At 38.7% G+C, this 17,096-nt stretch overlaps 1 protein-coding gene across 3 annotated transcripts in view; it reads right to left on the reverse strand.

Moving 5' to 3' along the window:
* LOC138194477 (CUB and sushi domain-containing protein 3-like) overlaps window positions 1–17,096 on the reverse strand; it is a 229,342-nt gene that overhangs the window by 115,626 nt on the left and 96,620 nt on the right. For all 3 annotated transcript variants that reach the window (XM_069143245.1, XM_069143246.1, XM_069143244.1), the window contains exons 25-31: window positions 16,375–16,501; window positions 15,108–15,310; window positions 13,372–13,563; window positions 11,724–11,862; window positions 10,192–10,379; window positions 9,651–9,845; window positions 4,034–4,150 (exon numbers count right to left, since the gene is read on the reverse strand). In XM_069143245.1, the coding sequence (XP_068999346.1) occupies window positions 4,034–4,150; window positions 9,651–9,845; window positions 10,192–10,379; window positions 11,724–11,862; window positions 13,372–13,563; window positions 15,108–15,310; window positions 16,375–16,501 (1,161 nt within the window). The remainder of the gene's footprint in view (window positions 1–4,033; window positions 4,151–9,650; window positions 9,846–10,191; window positions 10,380–11,723; window positions 11,863–13,371; window positions 13,564–15,107; window positions 15,311–16,374; window positions 16,502–17,096) is intronic.

Genomic DNA, 17,096 nt, shown 5'->3' on the forward strand with positions numbered 1-17,096 from the left:
CACAATCCTTCCTTCACACTGACAACCTGTCCACAGTTCCTAAAACACACACGATAAACCTGGGCTTTCAGCAAAACTTGCAACAGATGACAAAACAAAGAGAAACCAATGTAGCTTATTATGTCAGCAGCATTAGTCCAACTGAATACATACACATATCTTATAGTTAGAGAGAATCCTGGGTAATCCTACTTGGGTAGTGACTCGTACTGCAGGGCTTAACAGCAGCCCAGTTAGCCTACGGTTTTATCGAGTTTGCTCCTAAATCAGTTTAAAGAAACAACCACAACAAATTTAAGGGAAGAAAATGAGAGTTCAGCATTCAGTCTTGTAGCCAGAGGGCCTGATTTATTAAAGATTTGCGTGTGTAAAATCACATGTAAACTCCTCACCACCCGCAAATAAATTTCCAAGCAGATCTACTAAAGACATACAGGGAGGATTGCGTCTTTGAAATGTGCAATTTAACACACATTTTCCATTTTGCATGTTTACCTGCATGCATATGTAATATTGGGCGTTTCTACCTGAACGTGCAAAACACTGGGAGAGGACATGCAAATAGAACAATTTAGTACCCGCAACGATATTTACTAAACCTGAAAGTAGAAATAAGAGAAGTGATTGTGCGAGTATTTTAGTACGACTGAAAGGAACGTATTAATCGGATGCGCAAATCTGGAGAGACGGCTATTCTTATTGTGGTGAGAAGGACACGCAGGAAACTAAAGAATACGTAGAGAACGTGGTTTCACAACTGTGGAAACATTTTTGAGATCTCAGAGGCAAAAATATTCAGACATATCGTTTGTCCAGTGATGACATTTCTGAGTTATTGAATGAACTGAATGATGATTGACAGCCAACAACAAAAGGAGGAGCCACGAAATACCATCAATTAAAAAACGTCTTACGACTCAGCATTGTTCTGCCTCTGGGTCATTCCAGCATAACGCTGCTTGGATATCCCACCCAGTCCTGTTATTCAGGTGTGCTGTCACAGGTCCTGAATGTGTCCCACAGAATTCACAGGTGACTTCATAAAGTTCCCGAGCACTCGCGTGGCACTAAATGAAATGTCACCTGCTCATCACAGAAAGAGCTGGACCTGCTGATCGGTGTTTGTTGGAAGATCTCATCCACCGTCCCTCCTGTTTTATTGCTGACATTTTATCATTAAGCCTTTTTTTTTTTCCCACAGTATTGACTGTCTTGCTGATAATCTCCTGTAAAGCGTTTTGTTCATGTTATATTTATATTTCTTAATTTCAATGGGATCAGATTTCCTTTTCCTTTTGCAGTCGCTCTGTTTTCCATTGTTGGAATCACTTTAACACACGCAAACCCCTCATTTAAATACAGTGATTTGCACCTGATATCAGTGACGCAAATACTCTTTGCAAATCACCTGCAAAACGGGTGCAAAATAAATGTGAAAACCTTTGGAAAAAATATGCCATTTAGAGATGTTACTAAATCAGGCCCAGAGTGTACTGTAAGGACTTCACCGGTCAGACAGGTACCAAAGCAACAACATGAAAGGAAAATGTATCTTTTCTTGGAACCAGTAATAGCTTCGAAGATCTTGGCAATATTGTGCACCAAAATGTTTTTCAATGGTGAAATTATTGTCTCTTTCCAGCCCTATTTGCTGTACTTCCAGATCAAATGTGTGCTATTACTGATACAGGACAATTCAGGAGGCAATTATGTTCCTTGATGCACTTTAACTCAGTATTCTTGAGGCTAAATAAAACATCTGCCCATCACTGTTCATTTTATTTTGCTTTAGTTGACAAAAAGCCACCTATTTTTACTCTGACAAATATTTAGATGATGATCAACAATTCGAACACTGCTTTCTTTCTGGAAACTAATAGCTTGTGGCTGTTACATAGGCACCGTAATGGTAATACCTTTCTAAAAAATTATAATACGAATTATGGGGAACACATGTAACATATTACAGTCTGTTTAAACCCTTGTGTCAACACCTTGACAGAAAAAAAACAAGCCTCCATATTATACTCCAGCTCTCCAGCACAAATGTAAACCCTCAGGTCGCCGGTCCAGTGTCAGGAGATGATATTTCCCACTGACCTTTTCCTACCAGTGCAACCAGGTTGACACACTGTCTGAAAGGCTTATGGTATGTTATCGGTCATATGAGGGACAGACTATAAGGCACATGTTTGATACTCCACCCTGGGTACTCACGAATTTCAATTACCTATATACTAGACACTGAAATTTGATTTCTGTTATCACACTGCCTATAGGCTACACTCAGCTGCCAAAGCTGCTACAGAGAAAACAGAATTGCCCTCCATACTGTTTTACCTGCAGATTAAAAACACCGAAATGTTGGACTCTTCATTCAGTACTTGTCCTTCTTTTTAATGTAGTTAACTCACATAATTAAGTAAAGTAAAACAATAAAGTTAAGTTAAACAAACACATAATTTAATGGTTTTATTGTGGTTGCAATATGGTGTTCTGCATATCAAATAAATGGCTGGTTTCCAATACCACTTATATGTGCAAACAAGCTCTCCTCTGCTGATTGTTATTACTGCAAAAACTGTGGAGAGCTGGTTTTACACTACTCTGGTTCTAATGTTGGTGCAATATCAAATACTTACATAGTATTCGTGTAATGAGAAGCATGTGCTTCAGATAATATAAGACATTCTTGATATAGCACAGGTCCAGTTGTAATCAAAACATTTTCAGTTTGTTCTAACCCAGGCTGTGAATCCCAGTTGCTTTGTTAGACGACCACTCAGAGTATGTTTTCTTCAAGCTGCCACACCACAGCAGTCTTGCTCATCATCAGTGAGACTTTTCAATAGCCTCTGCCTCTACACTCCCTGGAATAAATTCGTAAACCCAGGTGGGAATGTTGCTTGGCGACTTCCACACTCCATTAAGCTTCTGCTGGCGGTTTAAGCAAAGGCTGCGTTTGTATGCAATATTTATCACAAAAAAAAAAAAAAGACTTGTGGGTTCCTGGACTCCAAGAGCAGCAGGAAATGGCAACGGAGGATGTAAACTGTCGGACTGGATCATCACACAGGGGATTAATCTGTGTTTCATAAGAACAGGGCTTTACAGAATAAAAACATCTGCCTACATTTCAAGCAGCTCTTTATGACTAATGTGGAATATTGAGCAGAAACACATCAAGGTCTTCTAGACATCTTTGCTGAATTATGTATAAATAGAGGCGCTTAGATAAACTGAGCACACGACAATTTGCTTGCTCCATCTATTCCCACAGCCTTCCGCTGCTTGACCTTCCTCTCCATTACCTTCGTTCCAGAAAATTTTTCATGTCAACACAATCAATTCTTGTTTGCCCCGATGCTATTCTGCTTTTACACCTCTTATAAGAGCCCAAACACTGCCATTATTCAGGGCGCTTTTAAACTCATACAGAAGAGTGGAGAGCGGCTGGAAGAAGTGCAGCAGTCCTCCAGCAGTGTGTTGGTATGGCATTCTAACATGTATGTATCGATTAAATGAGATCTTATCAGATACAAAGCAGTGAGTTGCCATCACTGACTTGTTGTTGTTCAAACATTGAGTTGATTCTCTGCAAATGTAGTTTTAGATATGAGGTAAGTCTGCACTGACTGAATATTACTCTACTGCAGATAGGCATTTAACTTTAGTGTCAGTGGCTGTAAGCATCAAACAATCCAAATGTGCAAAATAGTCAATTGCATCAAAAACTAATTAAGCCCTACAGGGAAATGAAGAAGTCTGAATGTTTTGTTTGGCAGCTTTCTGTCACCTATGACCATATTTGGGAGTAAGCGTCCATTTCTCCACAGACGATCCTCTATCCTCATCATTAACTGAATTCTCGCAGAAAATACAAACAATTGCTTCTCTAAGCTTGTATTTTTGCTTCATTTTTGAAGTAAAAATATTTCTGGACAACTACACCACATACTGTATGGGCTATTAGCACCAGTTTAACAGACTACAAGGAAGCATTTTCTGCACTTTCATGAAAATAAATGCTTACCAAAGTCCCCAAGGACAAAGATGTCGTAGATACAACTCTGGCCTCTGGTGTAATTATGTGGGTAGTTTGGAGACAACACAGTTCCCTCTGAACCTGTGAAGTGACCTCCGCAGGGAGCTGTGGGGACAGGGAGGCAAGCAACAGAGAAGCACAGTTAACAAAAGTGAAACGACCAGCTTGCAGTACCTGGGGAAATAAGGCAATAAAACATAATCAGTGAATCAATTTTAACTGGTACAGCGCAAGAAAAGGAGATGAAAAGTCACCTTTGAACTTTTGACTGCTGACATGTACAATTCGGGGCCAGCATACAGAAATAATTTGACATTTGAGAGACACTTTGGGGAAATTTTTAAGAGGAAAGTAGGCTGTTATCAGATAGAAAAGAAAAGCCTGAGTTGTGTTTACAGGATGAAAACTCAACAGGGAAACAACATGCAATGAAAAGTATGTTTTGTCTAAAATATGTAAAACCCCCATCAATCAACATAACACACAGTCACTAAAGTCCCACACGCTGTGACTTAAATCAGTCAGAATCGCCCAGCAGCATGTAGTAAGATTCAGATTACAGCAGAAAGTTTTTCAAAAGTCCAGCTGCTCTTTTTTTTTTTTTTTTTTTTTTTAAGTTGCTCGATACATATTCATAATCTTAACTAATTAGATTGTACTTTCACTAAGGTTTACGTAAAATATTCACTCGCATGAATGCATATTAATGCAGCGATACAGTTTGTGTTGTTAGAGCCACAAGATGAAGACCCTATCCACAGGGGAGGAACCAACAGCTGTCTGTCCAACCTATTAGCTCCAAACAAAAACTCGTACCCTTGCATGCTTGTGTCTCCTAAATGTATTCTTATATTCTTACTGCTAATGTTGGTAGATATTTAGAGGGCGACGAGGTTCATTAATATAAGCTGTAGACTGTTCTGCACCTGCGTCGCATCTCAGAGTCCCATCTTAAGCTGTTAATGATGTACCTAATTTGCCAAGAGGCCCTCTAACACAGTTAGCTCAGACCTTGCGGACCGAGCCACCGGGTAGGCAAGCCTCGACTGTAAACAAACTCACTCATTTGTTGTTGGGAAGCTGTCACCTACTGCTCTGAACCCCCTGTAGCCCACACACAATGTACATGCAACTGTTGTTTCATCAAGCAGCACATGAGAAGCACAGATATTAATGCAGAAAGATGGATCAGCATATTCTTCCTTATGTGGTTGTTGGAGTAGCAAGAGGCATGTAAAGCAACATATGTGATGGCAGCAAATGAGAGTTTAATTCAAGCTGATTTGTCAGAGAATGGGAGAGATTGTGATTTGGTGGGTGAGGAATTTGAATGTTGCCAGTGGGAGGGAGAGCACACTGAGCTTTCAATCTACAGCAGGTGAGAGCAGCACCAAGAAAAGGATGGGATTTTCAAAATGTGCTTTAATGATTTCCTTCCTACAGCTGAGTGCAGTGCTATGGAGAAGTGGGCAAATTGCACAACCAATCATTGTGTGTTCTGTAAAGGACTGATAGGTAGGAATGACCTAAATTCACAGAAGAGTCATTACTTAAATGTATTAAATGCATACATATGATTATGTAAATTGTGATTAAAGAGGTCAGTGCATAACTTTAGCTGCAAATAAAGGGGTTTCAATGTTTTTAGATTTTTAACTTATTATATCTGGAGGATATTGACCCTGCATCTCAATTCACTTTATTTAGACAGACAAGGGAGCTAATGGAGCCATTACAGTGCAATAAAACTAATATAATGCACTGAATGTATTGGGTGAAAGGTTCAAATGTGGACAGACAATGGATTCACTGGAAATGTAAAACATGACAGACAAACCCAGGGTTACAACTAAAGTCCAACCAAAATTAGATCCTTGAGGCTTTTATCAACATCAGTATTCAGGAGTAAAATAAAATGTCAATCAGGGTTTTCCCTACTATCATATTACTTGGGCACAGCGCCCAAATGCTTTTACACAGCGAGTAAGCCAAATGACCACAACAAATTATTCTCAATCGAGAACGAGCGAGCCTCAGAGAGACAGCGCGAGCACATGTGTTGTGTGATGATGAGGTTGGTGCCCGGACATTGCAGCAGAGTATAGAGTAAGTTAGCAGTGTAGTTGTGTGAACGTAGCAGTGCAGGAATAGTTCAGGCTAATTGACAGTGAATAAATGCAAAAAACATTTGAAGACCCAAACCAAATTCCCGTGTCTAACTTTTGCCACTTGCTGATTAAAGAGACTACCCCCCACAGCACCGTGCCCTCCAGAATAGCAGAGAAATCAAATACAAATATTTTTCACCTTTTCACAATACAAATAATTAATTCTGCCAACGTGTTAATTAGACTAATTGTGTGAAACATGGAGGCAACAGTGTGAATCATGTCACATACATTCATGTCCAACCTTGTGCACAAGCACACTGCAACCAAAATGCAAACACAAGCGTAAATCAAAAACTCCATTACATACCTTTAACTTGTGTTAAGGTACCTCCTGCAACATTTTGTTGATTAATTAGTCCTTAACAGAAAATGCATCTACTACTATTTTTATAGTATTAGACACTTTTGAATTATTATTGCTTTGGTAATTTTTTTAAGGATACATTTTGTTTATCAAAAGGTCATGCTTTTCTTTGTCTTACTTGCATAGTAATACACTGAAATTGTGTTTTGGACTTTAAGTCAAAGCAAAAAAAGTGTTTTCAAGATGCCACTAAAAGTATAACAGCCATTTTTCACCTTTTTCTTACATTTCATAGACAAAACAAGTCATGAAGCAAAATGTGCAAAAATAATGGTTAGCTTCAGCCCTGATTTGTTTATTAGAGAACTGTGAGCAGGATATGAAATTCAGCAGATCATTTTAAGAGTAAAGATATATTTTCTTCAATGCTCTTTGGTCAGAATTTGTTTTTCTGCATAATTGTCCACCAGTCTGCTTGCTGAAAATCTTGGCCACTCTTTTATGGAAAATTCCTTTAGTTGCAAGACGTTTGAGGATTTTCTAGCTTGTACTTTGAAATCCTCCCACAACATTTCAATGGGATTCAAATCTGGTCTTTGACTGGCCATTCAATAAGCCTCTATTTCTTTCTTTTTTTTTAACCATGTCTTTGTGGATTTGCTCATGGTGCTTAGGATCATTGTCTTGTTGAAAGGTCCACTTCTGGTTCATATTCCACTTTTGTACAGGTGATCTCACATTATCTTCAAGCACTCTTTGATACAATGCAGAATTCATAACTGACTGAATTTCTGTAAGTTGCCCTGTTCCTACTGCAGCAAGGCAACTAAAAAGCTGCCTTTCTTCTACGCTAAACATGTGTACTGTTACTGTGCCCAAACAATTCTATCTTGTATTCGTTTGTCCGTCTTTGCCAATATGCTCTCTGGAAAACTGTAATTTTGCACTTATGTTTGTTTTGGATAACAAAAACTTTTTTTCTGATACACTTTCCATGTAGGTCAAATTTGTTTAATCTTTTTTTTTTTTTTTTTTTTTTACGTTTTCACTTGCACACTGACATTAACATTTGCAAGAGTAACCAGCAGATACTGTGATGATATTTTAGGGTTCTTTGGCTGAATTTGTTGGGGAAGCCAGTCCTGGGCAAACTGGCAGTCATTTCAAATCTCTACAGTGGAATGATTTTTTTTTTCAAATAGTTTGGAGATCCTTTCAAATCACTTTGGAAACTCATCCATGAATACATTTTTGAAGGCCTTATAGAGCTCTTTAGATCTTGGTGTGATGACACCACACACTTCAATTGCAAAGAAATCCTGAATGTCAGAGGTTTAAAAAAAGAAGATTTCACCTTTCACTCTCTAAGAAGCTTCTAATCATTGGCACCTGATCTGAAACTCCTAATGCTAATTTTATGGATTTGAAGGTGTGATAAATGTTAGTTGCACTTATTTTTTCTAAATGTTTTATTTATTCATATATAATGATAACAACATATCAATTTTACATGTGATTTGAGTATATCACCATTATCTGTAGGTACTCTTTTAAATGCGATCAAATCTTTGCTCGTTCAAATAAGCAAAGGCAGACTGCCTTTCTAAAATAAATCTTGTGTGCTTGTTTGGGAAATTCTACCAACCTCAGTGAATGGCTAAATAATGTAAGGGAACAGGAGCGGGTCATATGTTGGGGCAGCTGAAGCCATTACATTTAGCATTTAGACAGTTAAGCCTTCAGTTCAGATTTGGCCTTAAAGTGAAAATACTTAACAGCAAGATACTGATGGACCCGTTAGTAAAGCAAATAACCCCGGGGCTGCTCAGTGAAGTTACACAGGTGCCAACTGTAAAAGTAATGAATAGCTCTCTGGTGGAAGAGTGGGTGCTCCCATTCGCCACTGCTGCAAATGAGAGCTGAAATCTATTTCAACCTTGGCAGATTAAATATGACAAATATTCAAATTAGTGTAATGCTACTGGAGGGAGGAGCGCTGGGTAGTTATCTTGACACTCCTCGCATCTTTGCTCACTCCTCTTCTCCCTCAACACCGTGATGCTCTAATGCTCTAGGGAATGCCTGCACTGCAGATTTGGCCTTAAATATCAAACAATAATAAATTGTATATTATACGATAAAAATCCAACAATTATAAAACTGACTACTTTTCAGCCACTTTATGTCAAGACTTGTCAGGAGAGGTTGCTTAATCTACTGTTAGGTCACAAGCAAATACAGACCTGGTTGAATGTATTCACCAAACGAACGTTTAGGTTTTTATACTTTCAAAAACAAATTTGCTGTATTTTACTTCACCACAAAGGTTGCCTTACTTCTTAGGAAGTCAGGGCTATGAATATCATGAATGTATTAACAGTGCTTTTGTTTAACTAATTCTTTTACGCTTCTTAGATTAATTCAAAGTGCAAGTTTATGCTTAAAGTCACTTTACTTTTGGATTAATGGGATGATCAATTGATAACTTGGATTAATATGTTCATAGGTAGCTCCTGTCCTATCTGTGTTATTGCATTAAAGGGACACTGGCTTTAGTTTTAGCTGCTGAAACTAATGTGTTATGTTTGACTGGGTATTATAAAGAGGAGATAACAAAGTCTGACATATTTATGAAATTGTTTTGGGCATTAAAACAAAAACAAAAACACACACACACACACACACACACACACACACACACACACACACACACACACACACACACACACACACGAGTGTTTCTGGAAATGTCCACTGGTTACAGATTCTGCTTTGGGACATTGATGTTCATGACATACATCAGAATGACATGAACAAACTTGTGACATACAGTGTCCTTCCTACCTAGTCCATGAGTGCTGAACTACTGTTGCACTCTACATCTTTTGTGTTAATGCCTGTAAAAATTATAAATAAATGATCTGTAACGATTTAAGTGTTCTACATCTATAAAACACAGTATTCTGTCCGGTGAGTTGTCTTTTCTTGCAAGAGCAGTATGCACCACTTTTCAGCTCTTTTTAACACTGCTCTGACCTGGTATCACATTGTATCAAATATTGACCAAACAGCAGGAGTGCAATTCTCTGCCACTCAGGCCTCCTGTCATTGCCGAAATATTGCCACTCACCTTGACAGGTTGGTTTAGCTCTGTCCCATTCCGGTCTCTTGCTGTTGCCCATGACACATGTCAGAGTGGAGTAGCCCTGCAGCAGGTAGCCCGACTCACAATGAAATGTCACCATGGATCCCAGCTTGTAGTCAGTACCCATTCTGGTGCCATTCATCACATTCCCCGGATCAAAACACGCCTCCCGCAGTTTTGCTGTCAAGTAAAAAAAACAAAGCTTTTGCAACAGACACAACTGTTTTAAATGAGAGAGGTTTCTAACGTAGCAGATAGGAAACTGTTATACAGATTGCAAGTGTCTGCTTGATTTAACAAAACAGTGATATTAAAAATGTATTAATATGGTAAACACGTGTAAAATAGATAAGGGTGAATCATTCTCACAGCTGGCATCAAGATTAGAAAAAGTAGCTGTGTACAATATTACAAATCAAAGGGTTAATTTGAATTCCTTTATATATGTACCAAACTAAATCCCCTACTGTAATACATAAACATATTCCATGAAAACACAGTTAATCCCGTGAGGCCCTCAGAGTACCTTTGTACTCCAAATGGAAGCCAGTGTAGCTCACAGAGCCATCGCTACGAAATGCCAAGTACATGAAGTTGGAAGTGCTCTCGATCTTCTCGGGAAGTTTACTGTCCTGGAAACTGCCAATCAGATGAGAGCTGCTGTCTGGCCCGTCGTAGATGTACAAGAAATCGTAGTTGGGCTCGATACTGAAGCTGTGAAAAAGTAAAAGAAACAGACAAATGAAAGATAAAACAGTTATTATTTTGCCAAGTCTTAACCACCAGATTGTACAGATTGGAGGAAAGATTTAGAATGCATTAGGGTTTCAAAATTGAAGTGTGCACCGCAGTGCTAGAAGTGAGTCATGCCAAGCGATTTGTTTTGCATCTCCAGACAAAGAGATAAAAAAAGATATCTCCCCCAAGAGGTGAGAAGAGATTAAATTGTTGTGACACTGCGGTTGCACAAAATCTTCCCAGACGGCAATGGCAATGCGGTGTGAAAAGATCGTTTCATATTGTTGAGCAGTATATCAAATCACATTCTGCAGTGAGAGAGAGGGGAGCATTTGTTTTCAAAATAATGAGCCTGGTTTATGACAAAAATGTAAATAGCTTGGAGATAATTGCATTTAAGTTGGATCAAGGCAACTCCAATTTAAAATCATAACTCCATCCTTTCATTTGGCATTCCCAGGAGAGAAAGCGGCATTGCACTAATTCTATTAGATGTTTGTTTTGAAGGACAGAGTTGGAAAAGAAACATGGTGACTTTTTTTCTTCTTCACCTCGAGAAGAGTAAAATTGTGTGGGCGTACAGACAGAGTGAATATACCTATGCACCTTCTCCAGAAACCTTCTCAAGAAATGACTACAAAAATAATACTCAACAGTCAAAAGAAGACTGCCCATGAAATCTGCCCTCAGGCACATCTGTGAGTTTTGCTCTGCCCGTATTGCTGCTGCTTAGATTGCAATTAATAATGTAAAGCATATGTTCTAGGTATAATTCAGCACAGGAAATGAGCTGCACTCATATCACACTCCTGCCAGACAGTTTTCATCCAGAAATCTTGTTTCACCACATTTCAGCAAAGTGGCCGGAGAACTCGTCTGTAGCGACGCAGCTGCCTCCCCCCTATCTCCCAAAACACCTGGACTCAAACTCAGGTCTTCTGCTTAACACACATGGCCAACTTTTCTCAATACTATGATGTTATAGCTGGTTCCACTGCAGAAAACATGCAATTCCACAGCACAGCCTGAGCCGCTGTGCATCCACTGAGAGTCTCTTCTGTTCCAGGCAGGTTACAAACATACCAATGGTTTAGGAAAGCGTCATCCTGTAAGCTACTGGACCGTATACTTAAGGGACCAAACTTTTTCCTTTAACAACAACCTTTGTCTTTTTTTAATCTTTCGATTGTTCATATTCTGCAAAAACCTCAAATTCCCAGTTTTTAAAAAAAAAAAATTTGTATAATTGTTTTAAATAACAAACTGATGTGAGGAGGAAATCAACCTCCTGTGTTGTATATTGCACTGTTGTCACATTACCTGATGAAAGCCAGGGAAATCACATAGTCAGAGTGTACTGCAATAAGCCAGTCACAGTCTTTGCTGTGTGGGTAGGGGTGTGGGTAGTTGGGAGAGAGTATGAATCCAGACGACCCAGTCACATTCCCACCACAAGGCGCTGCGGAGATTAAAAAAAAAAAAAAAAAAAAAAAAAGACATGAATGAGAAAAGTGATCACAAAAAAACATATTGCCTACCTGACTGCAAATGTCTTTAGCTAAGCTGAATTCAGTTTAAGACATGGAAGAAATGAGCACATCATTAGATATAACTGACTCAGGTTCTATAACCTTTGCTGACCTCCATCAGCAAAAAGGAAGAAACTTCAGTTACATCAGGCCAATAATCAGGGTATTAGAAAGACTATATCCTTTTTTCTCAGCCTTATGAGAACATGAGATGTTTTTATGACGAGTATTTTTTTCAGATCATTAATTCAGTTCAACAAACAATATATATTGTTTAATATACAACAGACATCCACAAAAGATTATCCTTTGCATAGATCTACATGTCAGATAAAATATGATAAATATGGAGAACAAATATACAATTTTACCAAACAATGCAATGCAGCAACTATGGAATTACTCAAGCAACAACCCGGATCTCTGCTTCTCAAATTATATTAATATTATTAAGACTTTAGTAACTTTTCAACACTGCAGATGCCTAAATGTTGAAACTTTTGTTTATTGCTTCTTTTTATAATTGTCTTGGTCTTTTTTTCCTGCCCCCATACTTGACTCCTGCATCTCACTGGGGCTACAAGGATGCAGCAGAGATCAAACTAACAAGTAAATTTAACAATCAGTTGAGAAATATGGAAATTCAACTGGATGGATTATGTTTGTGATTTTTAATGACATGTTTTTGGTGCCTCAGCACATCAGGGGATATTCTGGGCCTAAATCTGCCTCACAAATAGCTTTACTTGTCATTTAGTGGGTTTGATGAATAAACTAGCCGTTGTCATGTGTCATGATGGTACAGAGTAAGTTGTAACACGATGATGTCTGTGCTGCTTTCATTTGGTGTGGCAGCACTTTGGTTATAGAAGAACAGCTGACATTTACATCAGGTTTTCACTAATAAAGAGTTGCTTCTGCTGTCATTACATTTTGCTTGAGTTGTGTGATCTTGTAATTTGCACCACAAGACATGAAAATGCCTGGGTCTTCCCTGGCCAGAAACATAACTCGTAGGCCAGTTGGCAGCAACTCAAGAACATCTAGGTTTCTTTGGACCTGCTTAGTGTAATTATTTCTAACTGCATTGTTAAGTAATTAGCTGTTAAGCTCTAATAAGACAACGTGTTGGGAGACTGTAGAGCACTCAGTCTTTAACAGGCAACAGAAGAGGATTTGTCCACATAAGAGTTGGCAACAATTCAAACATATCTGAAGAGTCTTGTCTATCCTACACATATTTTGAAGACATCAGCGAGAGAGAATTGGAGTCTCTGCTGCAGCCGCTTAATAGACAAACTCCCTCTCCTCCTCATCTTCTCACCATCTCTCTTTCACTCTGATCTCCTACTACACTTCCTTACAGACCTCTCTATCTCCTGCATGCACGGACACAACACACACACACACACACACACACACTCCCTTCTCTGTCTCACCGATGCAGCTTGGAGGGCTGGGTTGCCAGTAGTATCTATTTTCCACTTGGATGCAGGTGATTCTGCTCTCTCCCTGCAATTCATATCCCGGATCACAAGAGAAGGTCACAGAGTCACCGGGCTCCCGCCCTTCTCCGTTGCGACTGCCATTCATGGGGATACCTGGATCTCTGCAGGCTGTCGCAAGCGAACCTGAAGGACAAACACGCACACGTGACTCAAACATACATAACAGATGCACACATGGATCCAATGTGCAGGGAATCAATGACCATAAGAGAGAGCACACATGTACACACACACACACGTAGTTTCATATCACACGGTGACAGCTGTTATGTTGAAACTGTAGCTCAGAGTTACAGCACAGAGCAGATTACTAACTGATATCAGTCAAAATCTGACGTGTTTTCCTGATCTGCTTCCCTACAGTAAAAGCTGTGCAGCAGCCCAGAGCTTTAAGACTGGGCTGCTAAAATCTGATGGATTCTTCAAATGTTCCATTTTGACACACTTGAGAGACATAACACAAGTTAACTATATTGCAGTTTTGTTGTGTTTTTTTGTTGTTGTTGTTTAACACAAATACATCTCACTGCAGCACACAAAGAACAAAATGTTGAAATTAAAAGGCATTGGTGATCATATTGGATGTGATTTAATTAATAGATGACACTTAAAACACATAAAACATTTGATTAGGTCATTTTAAAATGTAGGAAAAAAAAAAAAATCAGTGAATGGTATTTAACATCAATGACACAATGGGTTCATAATGCACATTGTATTGTAAGAAAAACCTAAATTTACCATCCACAAGATGCTGTCAATAAATGGAGATGGGATGCAGAGGTTTGACTCAACACGAGCAGATTTAACACTTGGTTTCCTGTTGTGTAGTTTGTGGAGGACATTTCCACGATCACGTGAAGATCTAAACTGCCGTTTGAGTATATTTTTTTTTTTACTAGTGTATTTTCAATGAAATAATTTGGGGCAGTCCTGCGGGACTATTGTTACCATCATTATTCCACATTACATTTTTTGGATGTGAGAACCAGTAGCCTTAGGGAAACACGGTATTTAAGTACAGTATGCATCTGCAGAATCAATTCCATTTTGCAGTGCAGTGAATCTCATATAATTGATTTTTACTTTAGGCTGCCATGTCTGTATCCTGAAGAAACTTTTTTCCTATCTGAAAAAAAGATATTTTCAGACACATCATACATGGCCATAAATGATGTTTCCTTCACCAATAGCTTCGAGGTGCTCAGGACTGAAGCTATTCATCAGCAGAGCACGTAGACTGCATTAGTATTACGGCAGCAAACGCTGCACAGGAGACAGTCAGCAATGAGCTGGAAAAATACCTGGGACTTTCACTGATCATCAACACATACAGTAGTTGAAGATTATACTAAACACTGGAGATGCACAAGACATGAGAGGAAGAGGACAAAATTAAAAAGTTCCATTTGGGAACATATTTGAAATCAATAGTATGACAGACATAGTCCTTACATGCTATGTGCCTACATTTTTTTTTCTTTTTATACAGACATGATCTGCACTATATTAGGTGGCAGTATACAATCTTGAAATACCAGTGTATTTAAACATAATCTGGGTAATAAACCTGATCATTTTCAAATCTTTGGAGTAACTCTCACTAAGAGCAAGCAAAAAACAACATATACCTACAGTATGCCATTCAGTTGGAGAAATATACTCACTTGAGAAGTCGATGGCAAAACCAGACTTGGTGATGTAAAAGTCAGTCTCGAACTGAATGGTGACAATGTTGAGGGTGGAGTGGATCCCCTCTGGCAGCAGCGAGCCACTGACCTCCTTCAGAGACATCTCGTTCTCAGGAGGTCCGTCCCATACCTTCAGGATGTCATGGGACGCCTCTGTGTCGAATGCAAGAAACTGGAGGCTGAAAGAGGTGCATGCAAGCAATTTGGTGAGTTAATTTGGCTTCAGTTCGGTCAAGTCAGTGTGTTACTGTGTGTATGGTCAGTGAGACTGAAATGATATACAACAGTTCATACACGTACTGTATGCACTGTTGAATTAGTAATGTTTGTGTTCACAATTCTGCATCCAAAATACAACAAAATCAAATGTTCCAAAGAAAGCAAACAAAATGGGTGCTGAACTTGGTGAGATTAAATTGAGTTTAAAAGATGAATCTATCTAGATAAAGTGTCCCTTATCTTCTGGCCATTCCAGTTGAGATTTGGTATCATCAATCAATTTCTGCCAAAGTTAGAAATACAGTACGAGACCACAGACTTATCTGCAATCTCATCAAGAGATGGCCTGAAGCAGCTCTTCACACAAACAATGTGTGGCTGACTTTATGAAATCATACCATGTTTACTTCAACCTCTAAGCCCAAATGGGTTTTATTTCACAGTAATACTAGGAGCTCTCAGCCGAAAAAATATGTTTCCATGTCCCAGGAAAATTCCCCAGGGTGCTGTCACAGCGTCTACAAAGTCCCTCTCCCAATCTTTGTTAATGGAGCCACGGCATGCTGTTTCTCTTGATGACATCAAGCTTTGGAGGAGACGTTTTCATGTTTGAAATCTTGGCTGAACTTTGGAACATCTCATAAAATCAATTTTAGGATATTTGAGTCTTTGAGTCTTTTGAAGTGAGTTAGATGACCTCGGCTTATTTTAGATGTAGTTAAAACAAGGGCCCACAGTTCAGTTGTGTATAAACTGCAGTTTCTTCATAATGTCAATCAAAGTCCTTCTAGTTTCATCATCTCAATTCCACTAATATTTTATGAGTAATGATATTCAATAAATTGTGCATATTTTGATACATTTTTGTACATCTTAATTATCTCATCTTAATTAAAAGATACTAAATGATAATAATGTTCTGAAGTTATAACAGGCAAAGTGCTGTATGAAAACCAATTTTTCATCCTACTGAATATACAGCATATGCATATGTGCAGGTATATGTATTAGCAACTGGAGATACCTGACAATGTTTCCAGAGTTGACCTCAATTGTCCAGGCGCACCTCAGGTTGTTGTCGTAAGGGAAGGGATACCCAGGAGAGAGGATACGGCCAGTAGACTCGTCCTTAAAACTGCCTCCACACTCCGCTGCATGCAAACACAAAAATAATACAAAATTCAGAAAAGAAACCTTAAAAAATACAAGATGGAGACACATGCATACACAAGCAAATGTGAGTAAATGGCAAGCAAAAACCAAATACAACTCACTGCAGCTAATCGGAGGGTACAATCGGCAAAGGCGCTGCTAAAAATGAACAATGCTAACAAGTAAAAGGACAGCAACAAGGACTTCCTGTCAGACCAGAGATACTGACAAATGCAAAACCTATTTTGTCTCAAAATGAAGCCATTAATACAATTTAAAAAGACTGTCCAGAGAATACGGTGCTACAAATGTTAATGACTAAAGGAATATCTCATCATCTAATCTATGTTGTCTCTTCCCTGGTTATCGTCCTGCTATCTATATTACAGAATAAACGGCACTTAATTAAAATGAAAATTGCATTAGACTGCTACAGAGGTGGGCTATAATCAGTATCATAACACATGGAAATGTAAAAGTCCTTGACAGAAGCCAGGATGTGGCCCCGAAGAAACAGCTGTATATTCCATTTTACATTCAACTCACGGATACAAAGCTCACTATTAATATTGATTATTCAGAGATCCAGCACTA

This window comes from Embiotoca jacksoni, unplaced genomic scaffold (genome assembly GCF_022577435.1).
Source record: "Embiotoca jacksoni isolate LCO1_2020_lvr unplaced genomic scaffold, fEmbJac1.0.p SCAF_11, whole genome shotgun sequence".
NCBI classification, from domain to species: domain Eukaryota; kingdom Metazoa; phylum Chordata; class Actinopteri; family Embiotocidae; genus Embiotoca; species Embiotoca jacksoni.